Source organism: Borostomias antarcticus, assembly GCF_949987555.1.
Source record: "Borostomias antarcticus genome assembly, chromosome: 7".
In the NCBI taxonomy this organism is placed as follows: Eukaryota; Metazoa; Chordata; class Actinopteri; order Stomiiformes; family Stomiidae; genus Borostomias; species Borostomias antarcticus.
In genome coordinates, this window is record NC_140240.1 from 1,704,325 (window position 1) to 1,730,797 (window position 26,473).

Consider the following 26,473-nt stretch of genomic DNA (forward strand, 5'->3'; position numbering starts at 1 on the left):
GTTTACAGTGAGGTCGCAAACTAGACATCTGTCAACAACAACGACCGAATGTGGCTACAAATTCAGACAGTTGCCCAAATATACGGTGGGTAACTTTCGGTATATGGGTTTTTAATGATTGTAATCGTGGTCTCTGTGTGCTGTTGTGTTCTTACGAATAGCTAGTCGAGCAAAATTCAAATGACAGATGATATTAGTGATATCGTTAGCTAGCTAGCTAGTTAGCATTAGCTAGTTTTGGCACTCAGGTTGTTGAATTTGTCTTTTTCCATTACAATAAACAATCAGCCATTCTTCATATTATAGCTGTAAGGTGTGTTAAAAAGTAGTTTAACACATAATTGTTCGTTCTTGCGTGTTAGTTAGTTAGCTAGGCAGCTAGCTAGCGAGGTAATGGACGACATCAACCTCCACTACCGCTTCCTGAACTGGAGGAGGAGGATCCGGGAGATCCGGGAGGTGCGGGCCGTCCGGTACCGGGAGCGCTTCAAGAGGATGCTCAGACACGGGGACGTGCTCAGGTGAGGGGACACCTAACCCTAACCTAACCCTAACCTAGCCCTAACCCTAACCTAGCCCTAACCCTAACCTCACCTAAGCCTAACCTAGCCCCAACCCTAACCTCACCTTAGACTAACCTAGCCCTAACCCTAACCTAGCCCTAACCTAGCCCTAACCCTAACCTCACCTAAGCCTAACCTAGCCCCAACCCTAACCTCACCTTAGACTAACCTAGCCCTAACCCTAACCTAACCCTAACCTAGCCCTAACCCTAACCTAACCTAGCCCTAACCTCACCTTAGACTAACCTAGCCCTAACCTCACCTTAGCCTAACCTAGCCCTAACCCTAACCTCACCTTAGCCTAACCTAACCCTAACCTAACCCTAACCTCACCTTAGACTAACCTAGCCCTAACCTCACCTTAGCCTAACCTAGCCCTAACCCTAACCTAGCCCTAACCTAACCTAACCTAGCCCTAACCTTGCCCTAACCTAACCTAGCCCTAACCCTAACCTAGCCCTAACCTAACCTAGCCCTAACCCTAACCTAGCCCTAACCTAGCCCTAACCTAGCCCTAACCTAGGCTTAACCTAGCCCTAACCTAGCCCTAACCCTAACCTCTCCTTAGCCTAACCTAGCCCTAACCCTAACCTCACCTTAGCCTAACCTAGCCCTAACCTAGCCCTAACCCTAACCTCACCTTAGCCTAACCTAGCCCTAACCCTAACCTCACCTTAGCCTAACCTAGCCCTAACCTAGCCCTAACCCTAACCTCACCTTAGCCTAACCTAGCCCTAACCCTAACCTCACCTTAGCCTAACCTAGCCCTAACCCTAACCTCACCTTAGCCTAACCTAGCCCTAACCTCACCTTAGCCTAACCTAGCCCTAACCCTAACCTCACCTTAGCCTAACCTAGCCCTAACCCTAACCTCACCTTAGCCTAACCTAGCCCTAACCCTAACCTAGCCCTAACCCTAACCTAGCCCCAACCCTAACCTCTCCTTAGCCTAACCTAGCCCTAACCTAGCCCTAACCCTAACCTCACCTTAGCCTAACCTAGCCCTAACCTAACCCTAACCCTAACCTCTCCTTAGCCTAACCTAGCCCTAACCCTAACTTTACCTTAGCCTAACCTAGCCCTAACCCTAACCTCACCTTAGCCTAACCTAGCCCTAGCCCTAACCTCACTTTAGCCTGACCTAGCCCTAACCCTAACCTCACCTTAGCCTAACCTAGCCCTAACCCTAACCTCACCTTAGCCTAACCTAGCCCTAACCTCACCTTAGCCTAACCTAGCCCTAACCTCACCTTACCCTAGCGTTAATACGAGGACAGAATGTACCCATGCAGTCACCTCATATCTGAGACAAGTGAACGAGTACACATTCAAGGAAATATTTTTGAGGAATCATTCACACCCTCAGAACCCTCTCCTCTCTGTCCTGTCAGCAGCATCTTGTGGTTTTGACCTAGAAATTCCTGAAATAACTATGGTTGCATACAGATCAATTAAAACACTGTTCTTTCACATATAGTTACCAAGGCAACTCTGATGAAGTTGGGTGCTATGTGGCCCCTAGGCCGCTATCAAAAGGAAACAGCTATTTTGAGGTAAGGTCATTAATTATACAGGATTGTTGTAGGTGTCCACAACTTTGTGGTTCATCTTAATTCATGTGATTTATGTTAATTGTTTTACATGACACAGTACTATACTTTTATCTGGATTTCAGTTTCCCAAATGTGACACTGTTGTGTAACAGTGGCTCCCAGAATCCTCTCTTGCTACCTCAGTCTCGTTTATCAATCAATCAATCAATCAAAGCTTTATTTGTATTTGTTTAGGGATGGGGATCATTAATTTGTATTGATATTGATACCGTTATCGAGTCTGCTTAATGATCCGGGTCATTATTGATACCACTATCCATACTTTTCTATGGGAAAAACGAGACGGACGGCAATACATGTTTAACAGAACTGGTTTTGCAAGCACTTGACCGTTTTGCACGCTCGGCCATTTTCTCAACAAGCAAACTTGTGAACGAGTGTGCAAGGCAATAAAATTAACAGCGGTTGGCATGCAATTCAATTGAATTCAAAAACTTTATCAATCATATGTTTGTGCACCACGATCGGACAGGATGTATAATGTGGGTGACCAGACGTCCCGACTGCCCGTGTCAAGCCGGTTGTACCGAGAAATATCTGTAGAACACTCATTTTCAACATTCACTGGTTTTAACCACAACATAATGTGATGCTTGTTAACAGTGTTCACATGACATTTATCAAGTTAATATGATTTTTACGTCGGCATTCCTACCTACAAGACTAAAAGTGTAGCCGAGTGTGTGCAGACCAATTGCTTGCTGGGAAGCTGTGCATGATGCTGAAACTGAAATACTTGTATCATTCTGAATGAAAACTCCTGGTTTTGGTGCTTGAGAATTCTATATGTCTACTTGTGCGCTTGCATGAACGTGCAGTAGCCCAGCCTACACTTTTGATTGTCCCGGTTAAAATGGTCACTCGGCTGTAGGCTCGATAGCAGACCTGATAAGCTCCGACCTTATTGATTACCGGGTCTTGAGAAATTTGGAACCGGGTCCTTTTGGACCGGTGTTTTGATCCCCGTCCCTAGTCTCGATGGCCTGTGTGATTTCTGACAGTTAAAGACCGTTGGTTCAAGACCATCATGCGCCTGATTCCATCACAAGTCACACCCTCTTCATTAGCTGCTCTGTCCTCAAAGGGCTGCGCAGCTGCTAAATTTAGCTGACATGTTCAAGTAAAAATAGTTCGCAGAGACCAGCCTAAAGAATGTTTTCTTTGGATCCCACTCACATTTGAACAAATTATCTGACAAATGGATCAAACATTGTATTTTTACAGTTGCAAAGACTGTGGCGTGTAACATAACCCCTCAGTTCATCAGTAGCTTTTTTAAAATACCGCTCCCTCCAGACTAAATCATAAAGACAGCAGGCTCATAAAAGAAGTCCTGGGTTTTGGGAAAGCACAGGAAAGGAGGCCTTGGCCGGACATGAGGGATAGGGAGAGGCTGCTGGGTAGTATTGGCCTCATGATGGTATTCCTGGTCTGGAGGTAGAGAGAAGGAGTCCTGAGCCGGTCTTTGGCGTTGGAGGATTGATTGGGCTGGCCAGACACCGTAAGCGTCTCACTGCATGCCTACGCCTTCTTTAACTGTCATGCAAGGGAAATCATATTCCACTTTTAAGGAATGACACACCTTAACATGAATAAAACACCACCATGTTTATGAAACACACACTGTAGTTATTTCCCCCCTTTTTATTTGGCTTTTCTATTTTTGACACATTGTCTTAAATTATCTAATCTTTCATGACTCATTGTCTTAAATTATCTAATCTTTCATGACTCATTGCCAAAACACTGATGTCATTCATCAATCATGTACAGTAACAACACATGTAGCTTTGTCCACCCTGCTTGTATTTAGCATTAAGCGGCTTTGGCTTTTGAGGCTTTGACCATTTTTGTAAAGGGAGCGTTTAAAACCGGCCACCTATAAGTAAATTCCTCAGCACATGTTTCCGGATCAGGTAGGTGAGGTTAACCCGTTCATCCATCCATCCTACCTTGCCCAAACCCCTGCTCTACATCCCAGGATACGTAGGACATGTGACAGAATGACAACAGAACAGAACAGCGAGACACTCCAGGGACTGGCAGTGAGGTCATGGAGAAAGACAAAATGGTTTCCCTTCTCCCAGCTCCAGACCTGTCAGTGTTCTGATTGCACTTCATCCAGGATTAGCCCCTCCCCGGGGATGATGTCATAATTAATCGCCATTAGTAGTGAAGTGTGTACTTCAGTCACAGGTGTCTGCCACCCCCGCAAGGAAATATGAAGGGGGACCTTTTTCCTATTCTACATTTAGAAGGATGTTTCTCTGACTGTCGACCACCACGATGATGCTCTGCCGTGTTTTCAGGTGACCATCGTTGATACCGGAGTGCGGGGGATGATAGCTGTTGGCCTGGTGCCTCTGTACTACAAGCTGGACCACCAGCCCGGCTGGCTCCCACACTCCGTGGCTTACCATGCTGATGACGGCAAGTAGGTGTTGTGCCCCTGTGCTAACAAGAGTTGAAACCCACTCTACATGTTCTGTATATTCAATTGTAAATGGACTGCACTTATATAGCGCTTTTCCACCTTAGCAGCACTCAAAGCGCTTTACAATGGCCTCTCATTCACCCATACACACACACATTCACACACCAATGGCGGTAGCTGCCATGCAAGGTGCTAACCTGCTCATTGGGAGCAATTTGGGGTTAGGTGTCTTGCTCAAGGACACTTCGACATGTGGACAGTCGGAGCTGGGATTCGAACCACTGACCCTTCGATCATTGAACGACCCGCTCACTGCTGTTTTACAGGCTGTATAACAACAACAACCTCACCCTCTGCTGTTTTACAGGCTGTATAACAACAACAACAACAACAACCTCACCCTCTGCTGTTTTACAGGCTGTATAACAACAACAACCTCACCCTCTGCTGTTTTACAGGCTTTATAACGGCAACACTGTCGGACAGCAGTTTGGGCCGAAATGTCACCGTGGCGACCGGATAGGCTGTGGGATTTTCCTGGAGTCGTTAGAGAACGGACAGACAACCGTGTTCTTCACCAAGAACGGCAAAGAAGTACGAATCCTTATTGACCCACTCTCGTTGTACTACTACACACGCACACGCACACACACACACACACACACACACGCAAACTCAAGAAATCACCTCACTTTGATATTGGCACGTTTGTATGAACACCTTTGTAGTCCAGACCTATAGGTTGGCCCACCTGTTTGAAAGCAGTATTTGTGTTTGTGTCCAGGTGGGTACGGTGGTGGTCCCGGGGTCTCCGGACGCTCTCTACCCCGCCGTGGGAATGCACTCGCTGGGGGAGGAGGTGCAGCTAGACCTGCAGGCAGAGTGGGGGACGGAGGAGGAGGACGGACTGATGATGGTGGACAGCCATGAGGATGAGTGGGGCCGTCTGCACGATGTCAGGGTCACTGGCACGGTAAGGCTTTGAGAAGAAGAAATAACACACTACCCACGTGTAGCCCATGCGTTTCTACTGCCCATGCGTTTATGCTGCCCATATGTTTCTACTGCCCATGCGTTTATGCTGCCCATACGTTTATGCTTGCCCAGAGGTGGGGTTCGAACCCGGATCTCCTTTTGGACAGACACTGTTTTAACCAGCTACACCGATGAAAAGATAGCTCTTCGTTGGCGTGGGCGTATGGCATTTAAACTAGTGGAGTGAGTTTAACCAACAACTCGCTATGTACTCAGGACTCACAAGGACTCTGTTTCACTCGGTTACACACTCAGTCACTTACAGAGTAGTTACATGGTTACATAACAGTAGCCATGTTTCCATCCTCACATTTTATGCGAATTAAGTTATATCGAATTAAAAATGCCTTATGGAAACAGTAAAATTCGATTAAAAATCATGAAAATCAACAAAAAGTGTGTACTGTCGATCTCATCGGATTTTCTCTTGTTCGGTAAAAGTCTTTTTTGATAAATGCTTTATCCGATTTAAAGCTCTAGACGGAAACGCACGTTCACCGGCTTTATTCGCATTCATATTTTTAGCGACCCTCACACAATTCGATTGAGAAGTGGATGGAAACATGGCTTGTGCCTCTATCCTAGGAAGCAAAGAGACAGAGAGAGTGTTTGTTTTAGAGATGTTTTTGGATGGATGTCTCGTCCTCCCTGGGTTCCAGTGTTGATGTCTGTGTTGGTAACTGTGAGCAGAGACTCGGTGGTGCTGGTATGTTTGCTGCAGGCTCTGCTGGTTGTGAGCAGGGACTCGGTGGTGCTGGTATGTTTGCTGCAGGCTCTGCTGGTTGTGGGCAGAGACCTGGTGGTGCTGGTATGTTTGCTGCAGGCTCTGCTGGTTGTGGGCAGAGACCTGGTGGTGCTGGTATGTTTGCTGCAGGCTCTGCTGGTTGTGAGCAGGGACCTGGTGGTGCTGGTATGTTTGCTGCAGGCTCTGCTGGTTGTGAGCAGAGACCTGGTGGTGCTGGTATGTTTGCTGCAGGCTCTGCTGGTTGTGAGCAGGGACTCGGTGGTGCTGGTATGTTTGCTGCAGGCTCTGCTGGTTGTGAGCAGAGACCTGGTGGTGCTGGTATGTTTGCTGCAGGCTCTGCTGGTTGTGAGCAGAGACCTGGTGGTGCTGGTATGTTTGCTGCAGGCTCTGCTGGTTGTGAGCAGAGACTCGGTGGTGCTGGTATGTTTGCTGCAGGCTCTGCTGGTTGTGGGCAGAGACTCGGTGGTGCTGGTATGTTTGCTGCAGGCTCTGCTGGTTGTGGGCAGGGACCTGGTGGTGCTGGTATGTTTGCTGCAGGCTCTGCTGGTTGTGGGCAGAGACTCGGTGGTGCTGGTATGTTTGCTGCAGGCTCTGCTGGTTGTGGGCAGAGACTCGGTGGTGCTGGTATGTTTGCTGCAGGCTCTGCTGGTTGTGAGCAGAGACCTGGTGGTGCTGGTATGTTTGCTGCAGGCTCTGCTGGTTGTGGGCAGAGACCTGGTGGTGCTGGTATGTTTGCTGCAGGCTCTGCTGGTTGTGGGCAGGCAGGATTCGTGTATCTCCCCAGCACACCTGGGAACAGCACACCTGTAGAGGACCACATGGTCTTTAGGTGACAGACGGGGCTCTTGGGCTTGGAATGCTCTCTTTAGAGATTTTGCTTTAATGTAAAAATGACAACAGCCTGACTATCAGGCACATTGTTTGCATGTTTTCTTATAGTTCACATTTTCAATCAGAATCTGAATTTGTTTTATTGTGATTGTAGTTTTTCAACATATTTTCACATATGAGTTTCTTGTCTTTGAAATCGAGAGTTTAACATGTTTTTGAAAGATTTTTCAAGGTGCCCATCCACATCCATTGTCTGACCTAAACGGTGGTAGAGCAATTATCAGACTTTCTCAAAAGTGCTAGTTTTGTCAACGTTTTGATCTGCACCATTGTATATGATCATAAGTAACCTTAAAACAGGGCTAAACATGCATTTTCCCTCTACTACTCCTTTAAAACAGGGCTAAACATGCATTTTCCCTCTACTACTCCTTTAATTCACTGGTGATTGATGGTGTTTGCATGGCTGTTATAAATACCAGCATTGGTTTCCTGGCAACTCCAGGCCTAATTGGATGCATACAGTCAGAGAAAACCACAGCGCTTCCTGATTGGTCCAGGAACAATGTCTTCTGATTGGTCCAGGAGCAGTGTCTTCTGATTGGTCCAGGAACAGTGTCTTCCAGTGTTCCAGGTCTCTCTTCCTAACATGAGGCCTGCTGTTCTGATCTCTCTTCCTAACATGAGGCCTGCTGTTCTGATCTATCTTCCTAACATGAGGCCTGCTGTTCTGATCTCTCTTCCTAACATGAGGCCTGCTGTTCTGATCTCTCTTCCTAACATGAGGCCTGCTGTTCTGATCTCTCTTCCTAACATGAGGCCTGCTGTTCTGATCTCTCTTCCTAACATGAGGCCTGCTGTTCTGATCTCTCTTCCTAACATGAGGCCTGCTGTTCTGATCTCTCTTCCTAACATGAGGCCTGCTGTTCTGATCTCTCTTCCTAACATGAGGCCTGCTGTTCTGATCTATCTTCCTAACATAAGGCCTGCTGTTCTGATCTCTCTTCCTATCATGAGGCCTGCTGTTCTGATCTCTCTTCCTATCATGAGGCCTGCTGTTCTGATCTCTCTTCCTAACATGAGGCCTGCTGTTCTGATCTCTCTTCCTAACATGAGGCCTGCTGTTCTCATCTCTCTTCCTAACATGAGGCCTGCTGTTCTGATCTCTCTTCCTAACACGAGGCCTGCTGTTCTGATCTCTCTTCCTAACATGAGGCCTGCTGTTCTGATCTCTCTTCCTAACATGAGGCCTGCTGTTCTGGTCTCTCTTCCTAACATGAGGCCTGCTGTTCTGGTCTCTCTTCCTAACATGAGGCCTGCTGTTCTGATCTCTCTTCCTAACATGAGGCCTGCTGTTCTGTTCTCTCTTCCTAACATGAGGCCTGCTGTTCTGATCTCTCTTCCTAACATGAGGCCTGCTGTTCTGATCTCTCTTCCTAACATGAGGCCTGCTGTTCTGATCTCTCTTCCTAACATGAGGCCTGCTGTTCTGATCTCTCTTCCTAACATGAGGCCTGCTGTTCTGATCTATCTTCCTAACATGAGGCCTGCTGTTCTGATCTCTCTTCCTATCATATGAGGCCTGGTGTTCTGTTCTCTCTTCCTAACATGAGGCCTGCTGTTCTGATCTCTCTTCCTAACATGAGGCCTGCTGTTCTGATCTCTCTTCCTAACATGAGGCCTGCTGTTCTGATCTATCTTCCTAACATGAGGCCTGGTGTTCAGGGACCTGACTCTGAGACCAGGTGGTGTCCAGCTCTGTTTGTTTGGGGTCTTTAGATCTGCGTTCAAATGCACAGATACACTTACCCACAGCGGTTGGACAGGGGTCAGTGGAGCAGATCATGCGGGGACACAGGGTGGGTTCACCACAACACAGGACAGAAAACCTGCCCTCGCTCCACACATGGCGCTATTTATAACCACTCACCTCACGCTGAAGATCGGAAGATTAGACCGTTTGTGGAGCAGCTGTGAGTTTCTTGTTTTCCACAGCAAGTTTTTTTTGTTCATTATTGGAATGAGATGAGACGTGTCTCGAGTCACGTAGAGATGGGCAGCGTTGTGTCAGACCTGCCGTACAGTAACTGTACTTTCATTGTTCAGGAGGGAGGAAGTAGACAGATGCATGACTACGTGCTCGATTCTGTCCAACTGCCAAAGGAATACGACATCAGTTTCGGTTGTGTTTGGGTGCGCTTGATATTGGCCACAGGTTACGGTGGAGCCGGGAGTGTGAAGGAGGTGGGGGTTAGGAGCTAGGGGGTTTGCGGGGGGTCTCATACACACCAGCGACTTCAGCAACGTCTTTCCTTTTCTCTGTAGTCTCTCTCTTAGTTCTGATGTAGATTTATGATGAAGGGAAGTGTGCGTACAGTATGAGTGTGTGTTGGTCCCCCCTCCCCTATAGTGTGTGTGTATAGTATGTACGTGTGGTAGGGGGATGGGGGGTCTGTCTGGAGGTAGCCATGAGACTGAGAGCCCTGTGTCTGACTTGGGGTTGGGGGGTGGAGGGGAGGTGGGGGGGGGGGGGGGTGAGTGAGTGCAGCTGAATGGCCGAGGGGCAGGCACGGCTAACCTGCATACCTCCTTCACTTTTAATTGCCCCTGACTTCCACAAATACGCCCCTGTCCTGCTTCCGTGTCAGGACAACGCCCAGAAACCCTGTCCATCATCCAGCCACCCACCCATACCAGCCCACTGCCTTCACCACGACAGGCCCAGCCCTGTCCATCATCCAGCCTCCCACCCATACCAGCCCCCTCCCACCCATACCAGCCCCCTCCCACCCAAACCAGCCCACTGCCTTCACCACGACAGGCCCAGCCCTGTCCATCATCCAGCCTCCCACCCATACCAGCCCCCTCCCACCCATACCAGCCCCCACCCACCCATACCAGCCCCTCCCACCCATACCAGCCCCCTCCCACCCATACCAGCCCCCACCCACCCATACCAGCCCCTCCCACCCATACCAGCCCCCACCCACCCCTACCAGCCCACTGCCTTCACCACGACAGGCCCAGCCCTGTCCATCATCCAGACTCCCACCCATCCCCTACTAGCCCCCTCCCACCCATACCAGCCCCCTCCCACCCATACCAGCCCCCCCCCACCCATACCAGCCCCCTCCCACCCATACCAGCCCCCTCCCACCCATACCAGCCCCCACCCACCCACACCAGCCCACTGCCTTCACCACCACGGGTCCAGCCCTGTCCATCATCCAGCCTCCCACCCATACCAGCCCCCTCCCACCCATACCAGCCCACTGCCTTCACCACCACGGGTCCAGCCCCTTACCCCTCACACTCACACACACTCCCTACGTGGAGGAAGCTGCCAAGAATCCCAGGGCAGGTTTAGGCTGGGGGAAGTGAAAATGGACGCTGGCATGGGATCTTAGAGCTGTGTGCCCCAAATCTCCACATCATGTGAAATTGTTGTGGAGTATATGATTAGACTTTTCAGGAAATGTTCACCAAATATCCCTGCCAGACAGATACGAAAGTATGTGGAAAAAGTCCATCTCTCTGTCCAGGGATCCAGAGTGCGACTAAATTGGTTGCTAATGGTCACTAAATAGCGACCACTTCTCTGTCCAGTGTGACTGAATTTGTTTATTTACCAGAGCGAGTAGAATCTAGCTGGTTGGATTCCTTTTTTGTTCTCTCTCCTCTTAATACGAAAACCGTGACTTGGTCAAACAGCTAGAATTATCATTATTTATTATGACTACCATGCATTTAGTTTGCTAGAGATATCATTATTTATTATGACTACCATGCATTTAGTTTGCCTTGGGCTTGTTTCATTAGCAACCTGTTTCAGCTGCCAACAATTTGCGCAAAGTCAGAGTGTCTAGCGGCTCATTTAGGCTACATACTGGAAAATCTCTCACCATAGGATAGTAGAGACATTAACACAACAAATATCAATTTGCGGTCGAACAGACAGCCTAGTATCTCCTCTCTGTCTGTCTGTCTGTCTGTCTGTCTGTCTGTCTGTCTGTCTGTCTGTCTGTCTGTCTCAAGTCTCTTAAAGGGGACATTCCATCCAAATCCATTTTCAGTGCATAGCTATTGTTCAGTCTTCAATATTTGCCTTTCAAACAAGACAGATTGTAAATCCTTGAGAATTTTAGTGGGAGTGCATGAAAAAGTTATTGAAATTGAATTTTCTTTTGTAAGGTTTATTGAAAGTAGTAAGCGTGGAGGCAGGAAACTCTTGGTAGTTTCTAGAAAGTCGGTGTACAGGGAGGCATGGGTGGGGTCTGGAAGGAACAAATACAAAGGCTGGTGTATCTGTCACTCACCAGTAGGGCTGGGTATCGAGTCGAATTTCAAGATTCGATTCCGATTCACAAGGTTCAGAATCGATTATCACGATTCGATTCAATATCGATTCGGTTAGTGTTACTAAAACCTGTTTTGTTTTTTTTAGCTGTAACCTTAATTACACGACTGCCAAGTTATGCAACACATCAATACTAGGGCTGGGTATCTATACTGATTCTCAAAAATGAATGAATGAATGAATCATTGAATTAATTAATGAACTATTCATGCCTTCATTTATTCATTCATTCATTAAATACAATAATTTATTCATTCATTCATAAAATAAAATCGATTTTGGGATTCATGAATCGATTCGGAATCATTTGATTCAGAATCGATGAATCGATTTTTTAAACCCAGCACTAGGTCACCAGTAAGGATACAGTAATATACAGTTCACAGTCACCAGTAATACAATGACACAATAATACCCTGTGCAACAATCCACTAAATAGAACTATCATAAGAGTGTACATTTATTTGATGTGCTTGTGCGTAGGCTGTGAGCTTGTGAGTGTGCTCATTATGCTTTGTGCATGTGTGTTGTGACTGTGCTCATTGTGTATGTGTGTAGTTGTGAGTGTGCTCATTGTGTGTGTGTGTAGTTGTGAGTGTGCTCATTGTGTGTGTGTGTAGTTGTGAGTGTGCTCATTGTGTATGTGTGTTGTTGTGAGTGTGCTCATTGTGTATGTGTGTTGATGTGAGTGTGCTCATTGTGTGTGTGTGTTGTTGTGAGTGTGCTCATTGTGTATGTGTGTTGTTGTGAGTGTGCTCATTGTGTATGTGTGTGTGTGTGTGTGTGTGTGTTGTTGTGAGTGTGCTCATTGTGTATGTGTGTATGTGTGTTGTTGTGAGTGTGCTCATTGTGTGTGTGTGTGTGTGTGTGTGTGTGTGTGTGTGTGTGTGTGTGTGTGTTGTCTCCAGCGGAGCTTCAAACCGGGTCTTTAGGCCTTAATGGAGCCTTAAGCTGTTTAAAAGCGTTATTGTATTAAAAGGTGGTGACATACTGTACCATGACGCTGTCGACACCACGCTGCCCCATGGGGTTCTGGGACGGATACCATGACGCTGTCGACACCACGCTGCCCCATGGGGTTCTGGGACGGATGATGAAACCGTCTCTCCCACATGTCTGCAGTGCAGTGGTGTGCAGCCCAGGGAGATTGTGTGTGTGTGTGTGATGTGTGTGTGTGTGTCTGTGTCTGTGTGTGTGCGTGTGTGTGTGCGCGTGTGTGTCGGAAACACACTGCCCGAGGGGCTTAGCACCGAGCCAGGCCCCGCATCGCTGCTGCCTGCCAGGCCGTCTCCTCAGAGGCCGCTCTGCCCCACACCTGCCCAGGGGAGGAGCTTATTGGCTCTGGTAATGGCTGGGCGTTCACCAGGGACAGCGAGGCTCTGTCAGGCTGACGCCTCAACAGACACGACAGACAGACAGATTTATGGCAGCTCGTCAGAAACCCGGACAGGGCAGGTGTTACCTGCACTTACGCTCAGAGACGACTCTGCACAAACACACGGGAAAGAAAAACAGACAGGGATATTGTTTTATCCCCCCCCCATGTATGAGAAAGAGCAGATTTTTGCTGGTTTAAAAATGAGCTTTCTTACACCACGTCTGATACATCGTAATAGAAATGTGACGATCGTCCGCACGACGGTTGCAAAATTCCGGGAATATTCAAATTTGAACGTTTTCATGGGAATTAACGGGAATTAATGGTAATTCATTGGAATTAACAGGGTTTGGGGGGAATTTATATTAACTGTATTTACCTTGTCATATACAGTAAGTAAGTACATTTTATTTATATAGCACTTCTCACAGAGAGGACTCACAAAGTGCTTCACACAGGTTAAAATGCATACAAAGAATCAACAAAATTAAACACAGGAAACAGGACAACAGCCATAAACATACAGTCAAATGAATTAAACAAACGCCTGTCTAAACAGAAGCTTCTTTAGCTGCTTCTTAAATATTCCCACAGAGGCCGCAGCTCTCAAGTCCTGAGGAAGAGCGTTCCACAATCTAGGTGTCACAGACTCAAAGGCTCTGTCACCTCTGGTCTTAAAGTTGCACTGAAACGAACGTTTGAGATCATCTAACTTCCGTAGTTTGACGTATTTACGACGCAAACAAGCTATGAGGGTGGGACATATGTTTAGAGGAATTTGATTGCAACATTGACAAGTGGACGGGTTTTAAGAACTTTAGACAGATTTGATAGAAGGATAGCGTTGATGGACGGGTGGATGTCGTGAGATTATTGGCCTAAAATCTAAGGTACCTGTTGTCGTCATTGCACGTGACCGTTTTCCAGGAAGTAAGAAATTATATACTTTGATATAAGATTACAACAAAAGTAGAATTTTGTAAAATTTTTTGCATACATCGTTGAATAGTTGAACACTATGACCAATTATGTGAACCAAAATGGGACAGAATGCTTTTTTCATTTCATTGCGACTTTAAGCCCGGTGCAAGGGACAACCAGCAGAGCCTGGTCAGCTGACCTCAGTGACCTGCTGGGAGCATGTACATGGAGCAGGTCAGACAGATATACAGACCTGACCATGCAGGGTTCTATATGTAATTACAAGAACCTTGAACAGGATCCTAAAATGATCTGGAAGCCAGTGCAAGGAGGCCAGGATAGGAGTAATATGAGAAGTCCTACTGGACCGGGTCAACAGCCTGGCGGCGGCATTCTGGACCAGCTGGAGGCGGTCCCAGGATGCTTTGCTGGACCAGCTGGAGGCGGTCCCAGGATGCTTTGCTGGACCAGCTGGAGGCGGTCCCAGGATGCTTTGCTGGACCAGCTGGAGGCGGTCCCAGGATGCTTTGCTGGACCAGCTGGAGGCGGTCCCAGGATGCTTTGCTGGACCAGCTGGAGGCGGTCCCAGGATGCTTTGCTGGACCAGCTGGAGGCGGTCCCAGGATGCTTTGCTGGACCAGCTGGAGGCGGTCCCAGGATGCTTTGCTGGACCAGCTGGAGGCGGTCCCAGGATGCTTTGCTGGACCAGCTGGAGGCTGTCCCAGGATGCTTTGCTGGACCAGCTGGAGGCGGTCCCAGGATGCTTTGCTGGACCAGCTGGAGGCTGTCCCAGGATGCTTTGCAGAGGCACGTAAAAAGAGGATTACAATAATCCAGGCGTGATGAGACAAAGGCATGGATAATCATTTCATTGTATCAGAGTGAGATACAATAGGTCTTGTTTTGCAATGTTTCTTAGGTGGAAAGAACGTGTACCGGTCAGGGACTTAATGTGCTTGTCAAAGTGCATAGTCTGATCAAAAATGACAGATTTCTCAGGTTAAATATAATATAACCTAAACAGTTTGCTTTGTCATAAGTTTCCGGTTTCCGTTAGAAATTCCGGTCATTATATTATAATATTAGGCCTATTATATGTGTTTGTCACGGTGATTGGCCGTTGTGTAGCTTATATATGCCATTTATTGTCTCATTTCGCAAGTTACTTTTTTGGTTTTTAATTGTGAAGCGGTGTGGTTGGTTCAAAATATTTGTTGGAAAAACTATGCAAATGGAACACAGTGGATGTTAAAGAAGGATTGAGCAAGGAGACGAATCCCATCAGTAAAGGAGTTCCATGTTAGGGTTAGGGGTTAGAGGTTAGGGGTTAGGGGTTAGGGACAAATACATCAAAAACATGACCCCTGCTCGCCCCTCTTACTTCAACTGTTGTCAGGGCAGCAAGTCAACAAATACATCCTTACCCATCATTAGCAGAACCCTTCTGCCCCTACTAAACACACACACACACACACACACACCCACACCCCTTACCTACCCATAATGAGGATCAGAGTGAGAGATTTAAGGTTCTGTCATCACACCCACCGGATCCCGCTGATGGCTACAGGGAGGGCCAGTAAATCAGTGACCTCCCCCCCCCCCACACACACACACACCCCCCACCCACACACACACCTCTTCTGTTACTCAGCATCAGACAACAAGCAGTCATCTCTGCTCATCAAAGAAGCCAGGATGATGAGTGATACGAGGAAAGAACGACTTTGAAAGCAGAACAGTAAAAAGTTATTATACAGTAGAATTGTTTTTTCTTTGGATGAGAGGTGAAAGTCAGGGGTTTGCTGAGAGGGAGGGAGGGAGGGAGAGAGAGGGAGGGAGAGAGAGAAGAGAGGGAGGGAGGGAGAGAGAGAAGAGAGGGAGGAGGAAAGGGAGGGAGAGAGGAAGGGAAGAGAGGGAGAGAGGAGGGTAAGAGAAGGAGCTACAGGGATGCAGAGAGTGTTAAGTCTTTAATTTATGGAGAGGAAAGTGAAAAGGGTGGCGTTGACAGGTTGAGGTAAAGTAATAATAATGATATATTTTCCCCTTGCGCTCCGTTGACAGGGTAGGGTTAGGAGTAGGCGCGTGTCTACCCCCTTGTATTTGGGGCAGAGGAGAAGGTCACCCATGGTGTAGCCTCACACAAACTAACCCTCCTCTTGCCAGCACCATGACAATTTTTTTTAGTAGAATAATAGTTTTTCCACCTTCTCAAGTATTTGTTTTATGTGGGAACCATGGTTCTCTGGAAGCTTGTCAGTACCCATGACTTATCTGGGTCGTTTTAGAGGAACTATTGGTTCTTAGTGAGCTAACTGTCAAGCAAGTACAGCCAGGTTATGAGCTCATTCGTTTGTGTGGAGAAGCCCACTTACACACTGAAAATTGTGTGTGTGTGTGTGTGTGTGTGTTTTGTGGTGTCTCGTTGAGATGGCACAGAGAATATGACCTTTGACCTATCGGCTCCCTTGTTTGGTCATCTGGAGGATGATGGCGATGCTGTTACGGTCCGTTACGGAGGTGAAATTGTCCCTAACCCTATTAACCCTGACCAGTCGGCCGTCTCTGTCAACACAAGCCACAGAGCATCAACCCGAGAGCACTGTTCTCATTGGACGATTACAGTGTTGGGCTGCGGCGCCCAGGGGAGGTCAGGTGGTCGCTGTCCCACCGGTCTGGTAGCAATCAGAGACCCTCATCTCTGGAGGTCTGAACACTGTGGTGTAAGCTGAATGGATAGATGACTACTTAAATGGTAAATGGTAAATTAACTGCACTTATATAGCGCTTTTCCACCTTAGCGGCACTCAAAGCGCTTTACAATGGCCTCTCATTTACCCATTCACACACACATTCACACACCAATGGCGGTAGCTGCCATGCAAGGTGCCAACCTGCTCATTGGGAGCAATTTGGGGTTAGGTGTCTTGCTCAAGCACACTTCGACATGTGGACAGTCGGAGCTGGGATTCGAACCCCTGACCCTTCGATCACTGAACGACCCGCTCTACCAACTGAGCTACTTATAAACCGTGGACACCTTCACATCTACTCTCTGTTCCCGCCAACCTCCCTTGAGGAGCAGGCTGTGTCTCGTGTATGAGACTGATGTGACGGTGTAGAGTTGGTTTAGTGATGTCATACTCGATCGCCTTGTTGAGAGGGGTCAGGGAAGAATTTTTACAGCTCACTTATCTGGCCCCCGGGTGATTACTGTTTTTTTTGCTTCCCTCTGGAATATGTAGAGAGTGGGTCGTATGCCCACCTCCCTTGTTCTCTGTAAAGCGCATTGTGTTGCCTCTGGGTATGAAATGCGCTATACAAATAAAGCTTTGATTGATTGATATTGCAGACAGATGAGGCTCAGAGGTGAGTGTATCATGGCTGTTCCTCTCCTCCCAGCTGCTGGAGTATGTGGGGAAGGGGAAGAGCATCGTGGACGTGGGCCTGGCGCAGGCCCGCCGGCCCCTCAGCACGCGCTGCCACTACTACGAGCTGGAGATCACCGACGCAGGAGAGAAGTGTTACATCGCCCTGGGGCTGGCACGAAGGGTAAGAACCGCACCTAACCCTAACCCTGACCCTAACCCTAACCCTGGCCTCACCTAACCCTAACCCTGGGGCTGGCACGCAGGGTAAGAACCGCACCCAACCCTAACCCTAACCCTGACCCTAACCCTGGCACGCAGGGTAAGAACCGCACCCAACCCTAACCCTGACCCTAACCCTGGCACGCAGGGTAAGAACCTCACCTAACCCTAACCCTGGGGCTGGCCTCACCTAACCCTAACCCTGACCCTAATCCTGGCACGCAGGGTAAGAGACTCACCTAACCCTAACCCTGGGGCTGGCCTCACCTAACCCTAACCCTGGCACGCAGGGTAAGAACCTCACCTAACCCTAACCCTGGGGCTGGCACGCAGGGTAAGAACCTCACCTAACCCTAACCCTAACCCTGGGGCTGGCACGCAGGGTAAGAACCTCACCTAACCCTAACCCTAACCCTGGGGCTGGCACAGAGGGTAAAAGCTTCATCCTACTAGCCATCATCATCATAATCAGTACAGTTCAATCAAATAACATCATTTTCACCCTCTGTTATCCTCATTCGAAGCCAATACTGGGATGACATTGCACCGCTATAAAGAAAAAAATGAAACAACGGTGGTCATTTGTCCGTCCTTGAAAATCCTCCCCTCCTGCTCCGCCTCCTTCTCTTCCTCCCCTGCTTCCCTCACTGTTTCCACTGTGAGTGATGGATGACCATGAAGGAAAAAGCAAACAGAATAAATAGTCTTATTTGAACCCCTCGTTTGGTTTTCCATAGAGAAGACTAGCTGTCCCATTTACATGCTAATGTACTATGCTAACATGCTAGTACACTGAGGGCAGAGACCTGTCCTATTTACATGCTAACATACCGTGCTAACATGCTAGTACACTGAGGCAGAGAGCTGTCCTATTTACATGCTAACATACCGTGCTAACATGCTAGTACACTGAGGCAGAGAGCTGTCCTATTTACATGCTAACATACCGTGCTAACATGCTAGTACACTGAGGCAGAGAGCTGTCCTATTTACATGCTAACGTATAGTGCTAACATGCTAGTACACTGAGGCATCCAACCACATCCACTGACCTACACACACACACACACACTCTGTCTCTCTGCCCCCCCCCCCTCTCTCTCCCTCTTTTTCTCTTTCTGTAACTGATATCCTAACAACACACAGGAAGGTATTATTATAAACAAAGTTTAGTAAGAGTTTCGCTCCTCGGGCAAGGTATGGTTGATATCCAAATGAATTTAGACTCATTCCATTGCCGTCTCATCATAATTGATAAGATGAGAGAAATGAAATGATCCATATTGTGGAAACTTGTCCACTTGTCAGCAAGAGATGACTTGTCAAATGAATATTTCCACAACAGAGACATTGAACCAGATATGGCAGCCAGGATTTAATCAACATGGGAATCCGCACGTTTAATGTCAATAAGATCTCCTACTTTTAAATACTTTAGATACGGTGTCAGGTATTTGATGATTTGATTACAATTCTCGCAAGGACTACATATGTTAGTCTGCGCAGCAACATATTAAATGTAATAGTCAGTGTGCAGCAGACAGGCGGGGCCCTGGGGGTACACGGGGCCAGAGAACACAACCGTCATTTGACTGATTGTAATCCGGGAATTGTTTTCTGAAGAAGTCTGTGGTTCTGGGGGGGCCATTGTAAATCCTTCAGTCTCTCATTCCTGAGGTTAAAGCCTGCCCACCCCCAACCAGATCCAGCCAGGCATCCTCTCATAGCCTTACAGGCAGAGCCTGTCCACCTCCAACCATGTCCAGCCTGGCATGCTCTCATGGCCTTGCAGACAAAGCCTGTCCACCTCCAACCAGGGCCAGCCAGGCATGCTCTCATGGCCTCGCTGCACTGAGCCATTACAAAGCATCTCACTAAGGCATACGTCACCCAGGTTAAGCCGTCAACTGTGACTGCTCTGTAATGGATAACGGAGCGATTGGGATGCGTCACTCTAATCTCTAATCTCCCCGTCTTTCATGCCTTCATCTTTCATCTTCGTCTCCCAGTTCGGTTATCTTTTTTCACACCTCACACTCTACCGTGCGCCAACATCTCTCCAAGTCTGTATTTAGAATCTCACCTCCTCTATCTCACCAACTATCTCACCATCTCTATTTGCTGTCGCTGTCTCATCTCTCCACCAGCCTGCCAGTAGAGCTGTGGTCATAGGGGCTTACACTGATACACAGGCACCCCCCCCCCCCGCCCCCCTCCCTCAGTGGGAGTGGGCCTGGGCTCTTACCTGACGGCTCCACACTAGATGTCTTTGTTACAGCGCAGCACAGAGAGCAGTGCCAGCACTCAGACTGGGGCTGCCGTGAGCTCAGCTCGGATGACACCATTCCTAGGAGATGTTGCTCTTAGACTGGCATCAGTGTTTGGATAAAGCAGTTTCATCAGTGATGAGCTAATGATGCTTGCCGCTATCCCAAGGTCACGCTACATGATTTTAGCTGCACTACAACGATTTCCCACTTGTCGACTAGTAAAAAAAATTAAAATACGCAAACAAAAGCCCCAGCTCGGACGCCAATCGTAGCAAGTAGCGTGAGTACGGATTGTTAGTGTGAACCGCTCCTGTTAGCATGGATCGTTAGTGTGAACCACTCCTGTGAGCACGGATCATTAGTGTGAACCGCTCCTGTTAGCATGGATCGTTAGTGTGAACCGCTCCTGTGAGTACGGATCGTTAGTGTGAACCGCTCCTGTGAGTACGGATCGTTAGTGTGAACCGCTCCTGTGAGCACGGATCGTTAGTGTGAACCTCTCCTGTGAGTACGGATCGTTAGTGTGAACCACTCCTGTGAGTACGGATCGTTAGTGTGAACCACTCCTGTGAGTACGGATCGTTAGTGTGAACCACTCCTGTGAGTACGGATTGTTAGTGTGAACCACTCCTGTGAGTACGGATCGTTAGTGTGAACCACTCCTGTGAGTACGGATTGTTAGTGTGAACCACTCCTGTGAGTACGGATCGTTAGTGTGAACCACTCCTGTGAGTACGGATTGTTAGTGTGAACCACTCCTGTGAGTATGGATCGTTAGTGTGAACCACTCCTGTGAGTACGGATTGTTAGTGTGAACCACTCCTGTGAGTACGGATCGTTAGTGTGAACCACTCCTGTGAGTACGGATCATTAGTGTGAACCGCTCGGATCGTTAGTGTGAACCGCTCCTGTGAGCATGGATCATTAGTGTGAACCGTTTACGACGCAATCTGAAAGTCCCTGATGAGTTGCATCCAACTACATGTAGCAGGTTAAATATCTGGACCTGTTTGGGACAAACTAGTGAAATGAAAGTCCTCTGCTGCCCCAGCAGCTTCCAGAACCTTCTTCTTGTCTTGTCATCTTATCATTTTCTGGGGGGGGGCACAATAATATTTTCTCTCAAGAATAAACTGGCACACACACAAGCTTTTCAGTTATCTGTAACCACAACAAAGCACAAACATGTCCTTGGCACGCCACTGTACGAGCAGGCAGCTACTATTATTACATATAATAAGTATTTATTTACCTCTAACTCTCTCTGCGCTCATCTCCTCAGCCATTCTCGCCTACTTAGAGCTTATTCGTCCATTTTTGGAAGCATCACTTCTCAAGTGTTTTTTGTGATGTATTTTTATTTTGAAAACACAACACAACAACATCTACAGGGCAGTCTTCTCACGTGTTTTCAGAGAGATAGTTGGGTAGATTGTCAGCTAGCCTACTTCCCCAAGGGGAAAATTGTTAAATGTAGTTTGGAGACCAGACCGACTTGTGGGGGATTCCTCCCCATGGAACATTTTGTAATGTGTGACCCTCTCGCCAGTCATGAAACCTGCCACCACTTCAAGATAGTTAGACAATCGTAAAATATGTGCAGTACTGTGACCTGACAACCTTGAAAGTTGTGTAGTGTGACTAGGGTCGCAGAATTCTGGAAATATTCAAAGTTGGAAACTTTCCATGGGAATTAGTGGGAATTTATGGGAATTAACAGGAATAAATTAGAAAAAAGCTGTGAAATAGGCTACAAAAAAATCACAATTTTAAAAATTCCCGAGCTTAAATTACCATGGTAAATTTACGGAAAGTTTTTGGAAATTTACCGGAAATTTTCCACCCCTTTGCAACCCTAAGTGTGACCTTGGGCTAAACCGCCCCCCTAACTACTAGGATCGTCAGTGACGTGACTCACTGTGGTGGCTGCAAAAGGCCAGACACTGTTTAATAATCTGTCAGCAGAGACATGTAGCAGATAAGAGTGAAGTAGGCGGGGGGGGTAGTGAAGAGCTGGAGCGGTTTGTGTTAAAACCACAGCTCAGTGAATTTACTAGGGTAGGGATACATTTATCTGCCCGGCAAGACTTGAGTTGTCTGGGCTAATGGGCAGGGTGCACCCTGGCTGGGATGGCGCCCATTAAGTGTGACTCATCGTCAGATGTTATCTGGAACAACCATGGGCCTTTTCATAGGAACCTCGTTTGATCACCTCACCTGGGGCTCTGTAGCCGCTTTATGCAGGGATGGTGAAAGACAAGGAAACTTCTGTTACCTGGAAAAGACACCCACACACACACACACACCCCTCCATTGTTTTTTTTTTATTGACTGCGTTTACCTTTTCCTTCATAGGACTACCCCAAGAACAGACACCCAGGCTGGAGCCGAGGCTCGATAGCCTACCATGCAGGTGAGCACCTGTCACTTCTTCAACTGCATCTGTCACCTGTATGTCCTGCTGCTGCGGACATGCATGTCTGTCTCTGTCTGTCTCTGTCTGTCTCTGTCTGTCTCTGTCTCTCTGTCTGTCTGTCTGTCTGTCTGTCTGTCTGTCTGTCTGTCTGTCTGTCTGTCTGTCTGCCTGTCTGTCTGTCTGCCTGCCTGCCTGCCTGTCTGTCTGTCTGTCTGAGAAGTGTACGACTGCGCTTGCGTACCATCCCACGGTTGTGAGGCTGCTGTGGCGCTAACCTCTAATAACAAAAATGAGGTAAACATTCTTGTTTATGGTTTGCATTGTGGTCTAACCTTAAGGCCACATCAAGGAAAGCACTCAAGACACTCCTAGAGTTAAATATGTCCCAGATTCTCTCACCCTGACGACCGTGTTGCCATTGGCTAGCATATAGAGCGATGGCAGGAGATGGAAAAGAACAAAATAAATAAATAAAACGTCCAACTCAAACACGCTGGGTTGCCCTGGACTTACCTATAGAGTGAGACAAGGTAGAGAGAGACGAGAGAGAGAGAGAAGAGAGAGCAGAGTTCTCCAACTCAAACGCACAGGGTTGCCCTGGACTTACCTATAGAGTGAGACAAGGTAGAGAGAGAGAGAAGAGAGAGAGAGCAGAGTTCTCCAACTCAAACATGTATGGTGCCCTGCCCCCTCCAGAAGCATGTTGCTCTCTAGGGATAAGGGTTAGGGATAGGGGTAAGGGTTAGGGTTAGGGTTAGGGGTTAGGGATAAGGGTTAGGGTTAGGTGTAAGGGTTAGGGATAAGGGTTAGGGGTAAGGGATAAGGGATAAGGGTTAGGGTTAGGGTTAGGGGTAAGGGATAAGGGATAAGGGTTAGGGTTAGGGGTAAGGGATAAGGGATAAGGGATAAGGGTTAGGGATAGGGGTAAGGGTTAGGGTTAGGGTTAGGGGTTAGGGATAAGGGTTAGGGTTAGGTGTAAGGGTTAGGGATAAGGGTTAGGGGTAAGGCTGCTGTTCTGATTCCCACCTAGTGAGCTCCCTGTGTGTTTCATCTGTTCCATGCCGTGTTCCATGGGATACACCCGTCTCTCTCTCTTCCATGGGATACACCCGTATCTCTCTCTTCCATGGGATACACCCGTATCTCTCTCTTCCATGGGATACACCCGTATCTCTCTCTTCCATGGGATACACCCGTATCTCTCTCTTCCATGGGATACACCCGTATCTCTCTCTTCCATGGGATACACCCGTATCTCTCTCTTCCATGGGATACACCCCTGTCTCTCTCTTCCATGGGATACACCCGTATCTCTCTTCCATGGGATACACCCGTATCTCTCTCTTCCATGGGATACACCCGTATCTCTCTCTTCCATGGGATACACCCTAACTCTCTCTTCCATGGGATACACCCGTATCTCTCTCTTCCATGGGATACACCCGCGTCTCTCTTCCATGGGATACACCCGTGTCTCTCTCTTCCATGGGATACACCCGTATCTCTCTCTTCCATGGGATACACCCGCGTCTCTCTCTTCCATGGGATACACCCGCGTCTCTCTCTTCCATGGGATACACCCGCGTCTCTCTCTTCCATGGGATACACCCGTATCTCTCTCTTCCATGGGATACACCCGTATCTCTCTCTTCCATGGGATACACCCGTATCTCTCTCTTCCATGGGATACACCCGTATCTCTCTCTTCCATGGGATACACCCGTATCTCTCTCTTCCATGGGATACACCCGTATCTCTCTCTTCCATGGGATACACCCGTATCTCTCTCTTCCATGGGATACACCCGTATCTCTCTCTTCCATGGGATACACCCGTGTGTCTCTCTTCCTATTCACACTAACGATGAGAACGTGTCTCCTTCCTCCCAGATGTCCTCAGACTCCCCCTCATGGCTCAGTCACATATATGGGCGAGGTTGACATGAGGACAAGCGGAGCTTGTTTCAATCACAAGATGATGTGATTTGCAGCAGAAATGCCATTGTTATCACACGAGCTCGTGTTATGAAATGCTGAGAATTTAGATTCTCTCTCTCTCTCTCTCTCTCTCTCTCTCTCTCTCTCAGATGATGGGAAGATGTTCCAGGGGAGTGGGGTGGGGGACCCCTTTGGTCCTCGCTGTTTTGAGGGGGACGTCATGGGCTGCGGCATCATGTTCCCCCGTGACTACATCCTGGACAGTGGAGGTGAGGCGCCACATTCTGGACTAAATCACCCTCATTCAGCAAACATGAACAATGCCATTGGTTGAGAGTGGTGATTTGATATGGCGGACATTGCTCTACATGTCCTATTTTAATCATCTGTCTTTTCCCTGCTGTCCGTGGGTATGCCCGTCTTCTTGACTGTTGCGTCCTCAGACGACAGTGACGACGGAGAGCAGGAGGTGCGGCCCAAGCAACGCCGTGTTCAGAACGACCTGTACATGAATGATGAAGAGGAGGAAGAGGAGGGGGAGGAGGTGGAACGGGAGGGCAGGAAGGTTATGGTGAGTGACGGCGTATCTCTTCATCGTCTCGGGGGAAATGTGCCTTGGTGTGACACCGTGTCCTAACACCGTGTCGTCAACGCGAGCGACAGGAGGAAAATAGGAACAGGGTGAGCGTCAAAAGGGCAGTTAAAACGACGTGCCGTCGAGCGAGTGTCAGCGACAAAATGCGTTCCATTGCTTTGTTTTCTATTGTTATGTCCTAACTGGACGCGAGCGACGCGGCACAACGTTTTAACTGCCCTTTAGACGCTCGCCCTGTTCCTATTTTCCTCCTGTCGCTCGCGTTGACAGGCGTTCGTTCTTTAACTGTCTTCAGTTGGGAATGTAGACAAATGACGTAACAGAACAGGGAATTTAACGGTTTTAGTTAGGACAGCAAGCTTGCGATGTTGCGTTCTGTTGCTCGCGTCGCAAGCAATTAGGACACGGTGTTAGTGTGTAGGAGCGGTATATCTGGTGGATAAGATGTTTTTTTTCCCAGTAAAACCTTGTGTGTGAACGCTGTCTCACTGTGGCCCCCTGGTGTCTGAACAGGTGTTTTTCACCCGGAATGGGAAGGTGGTGGGCCGGAGGGAGGTGGGGGTGCCGGCAGGGGGCTTCTATCCCACCATCGGCATGATGAGCAGCGGGGAGAAGGTCCGGGTCGACCTGCATCCCCTCAGCGGCTAAACCCTAAACCCCAAGAGAAGACCGGATGAGGAACAACAAAAAAAGAGGGATGAGAAGCCGGAGTTGCTTGTTCGCATGTCTGGGACGATGTTGGAGGAGATTTGGAGTCAACACTCTGAAATCTGTGTCCACATCAGACCCGGACGCAGCGTGTCATTTGGACAGTCACACCTCAATGGCCTTGTCATGGTTTCTCATATCATAAGAATATAAAACACATGGGAAGAATGAGTGTACATCCGATATGTTAAGTTAATATTGTACTGCATGGGTGCCTAAAGAAAATTACTTAATTTAGTCTTCTAAGAACTCCTAGAAAGGGTTTGAAGGGAGATGTCTGGACCAATCAGAGGTCTTAAGCATCTATCAGGCGGTCTTTTAAGTTAGGACTGTTGTGGGAGGGATTGAATTCAAATGCTGAAACGCTAACCAGGAGCCAAGAATTACGACTCTCAGGTATATGCCAAAATCAAAATGACTGTATAAACTACGATGCATATTTTCTACAACTATGACGATGCCATATACTTCGATCACGAGCACTTTATAAATAATTTATATGGTGTCATGATACACTACAGGTATATAAGAGGCTTCTGTGTTGCATGTCTAGACTTCTGCTCTTCTGGTTTCTTTTTGGCAGTTTAAATGGAATATAATAATGGAATTGATGAAGCTATTTCCTTATCATTTTGTTTTGATTCATCCTTTGTAACAGAACTGTATACCATCAGTATGTCGACATCATTTTATAATTTCAAAAGGGAAGATCTTACATTCATGATATGAATACTACATTGATATGAATATACTGTATGTGTCTAAAATTATGCACATGTATGCAATGTTTAAATACCTAAATAAAGATGGAAATCTATTTCTATACAAAAGCTTGTTTTGTGGATTTATTTTCAAAAAGATTGAAGACTGAAGGCCCCTGTTTCCCTCGAGACCAGTTTCATCTTGTTTCACCAGCTGTCTCCAATCAAGTCATCAACCCCTTTGTTCTCTGCACTTTGATTGCAACTGTCAGTCTGGTTGTTACATTTTCAAACTCAGATTCCCAAAAAGTTGGTTCAAAAGTTAGCATCCGATGGTGTGTAATGCCTAATGCCATGGGTAACTTGCACATCTGTGAAG

At 47.7% G+C, this 26,473-nt stretch overlaps 1 protein-coding gene across 1 annotated transcript; it reads left to right on the forward strand.

The window, feature by feature from the left end:
- LOC311311053 (SPRY domain-containing protein 3-like) lies at positions 1-26,182 on the forward strand. Its single transcript, XM_084440676.1, has 11 exons — positions 1-85; positions 363-521; positions 2,041-2,116; positions 4,486-4,610; positions 5,069-5,204; positions 5,395-5,583; positions 17,280-17,429; positions 22,093-22,150; positions 24,240-24,359; positions 24,534-24,661; positions 25,199-26,182. Exons 2-11 carry the CDS (start codon positions 394-396, stop codon positions 25,331-25,333), a joined length of 1,245 nt encoding a protein of 414 aa, XP_084296802.1. The 5' UTR covers positions 1-85; positions 363-393; the 3' UTR covers positions 25,334-26,182.
- Positions 26,183-26,473: the final 291 nt, after the last annotated feature.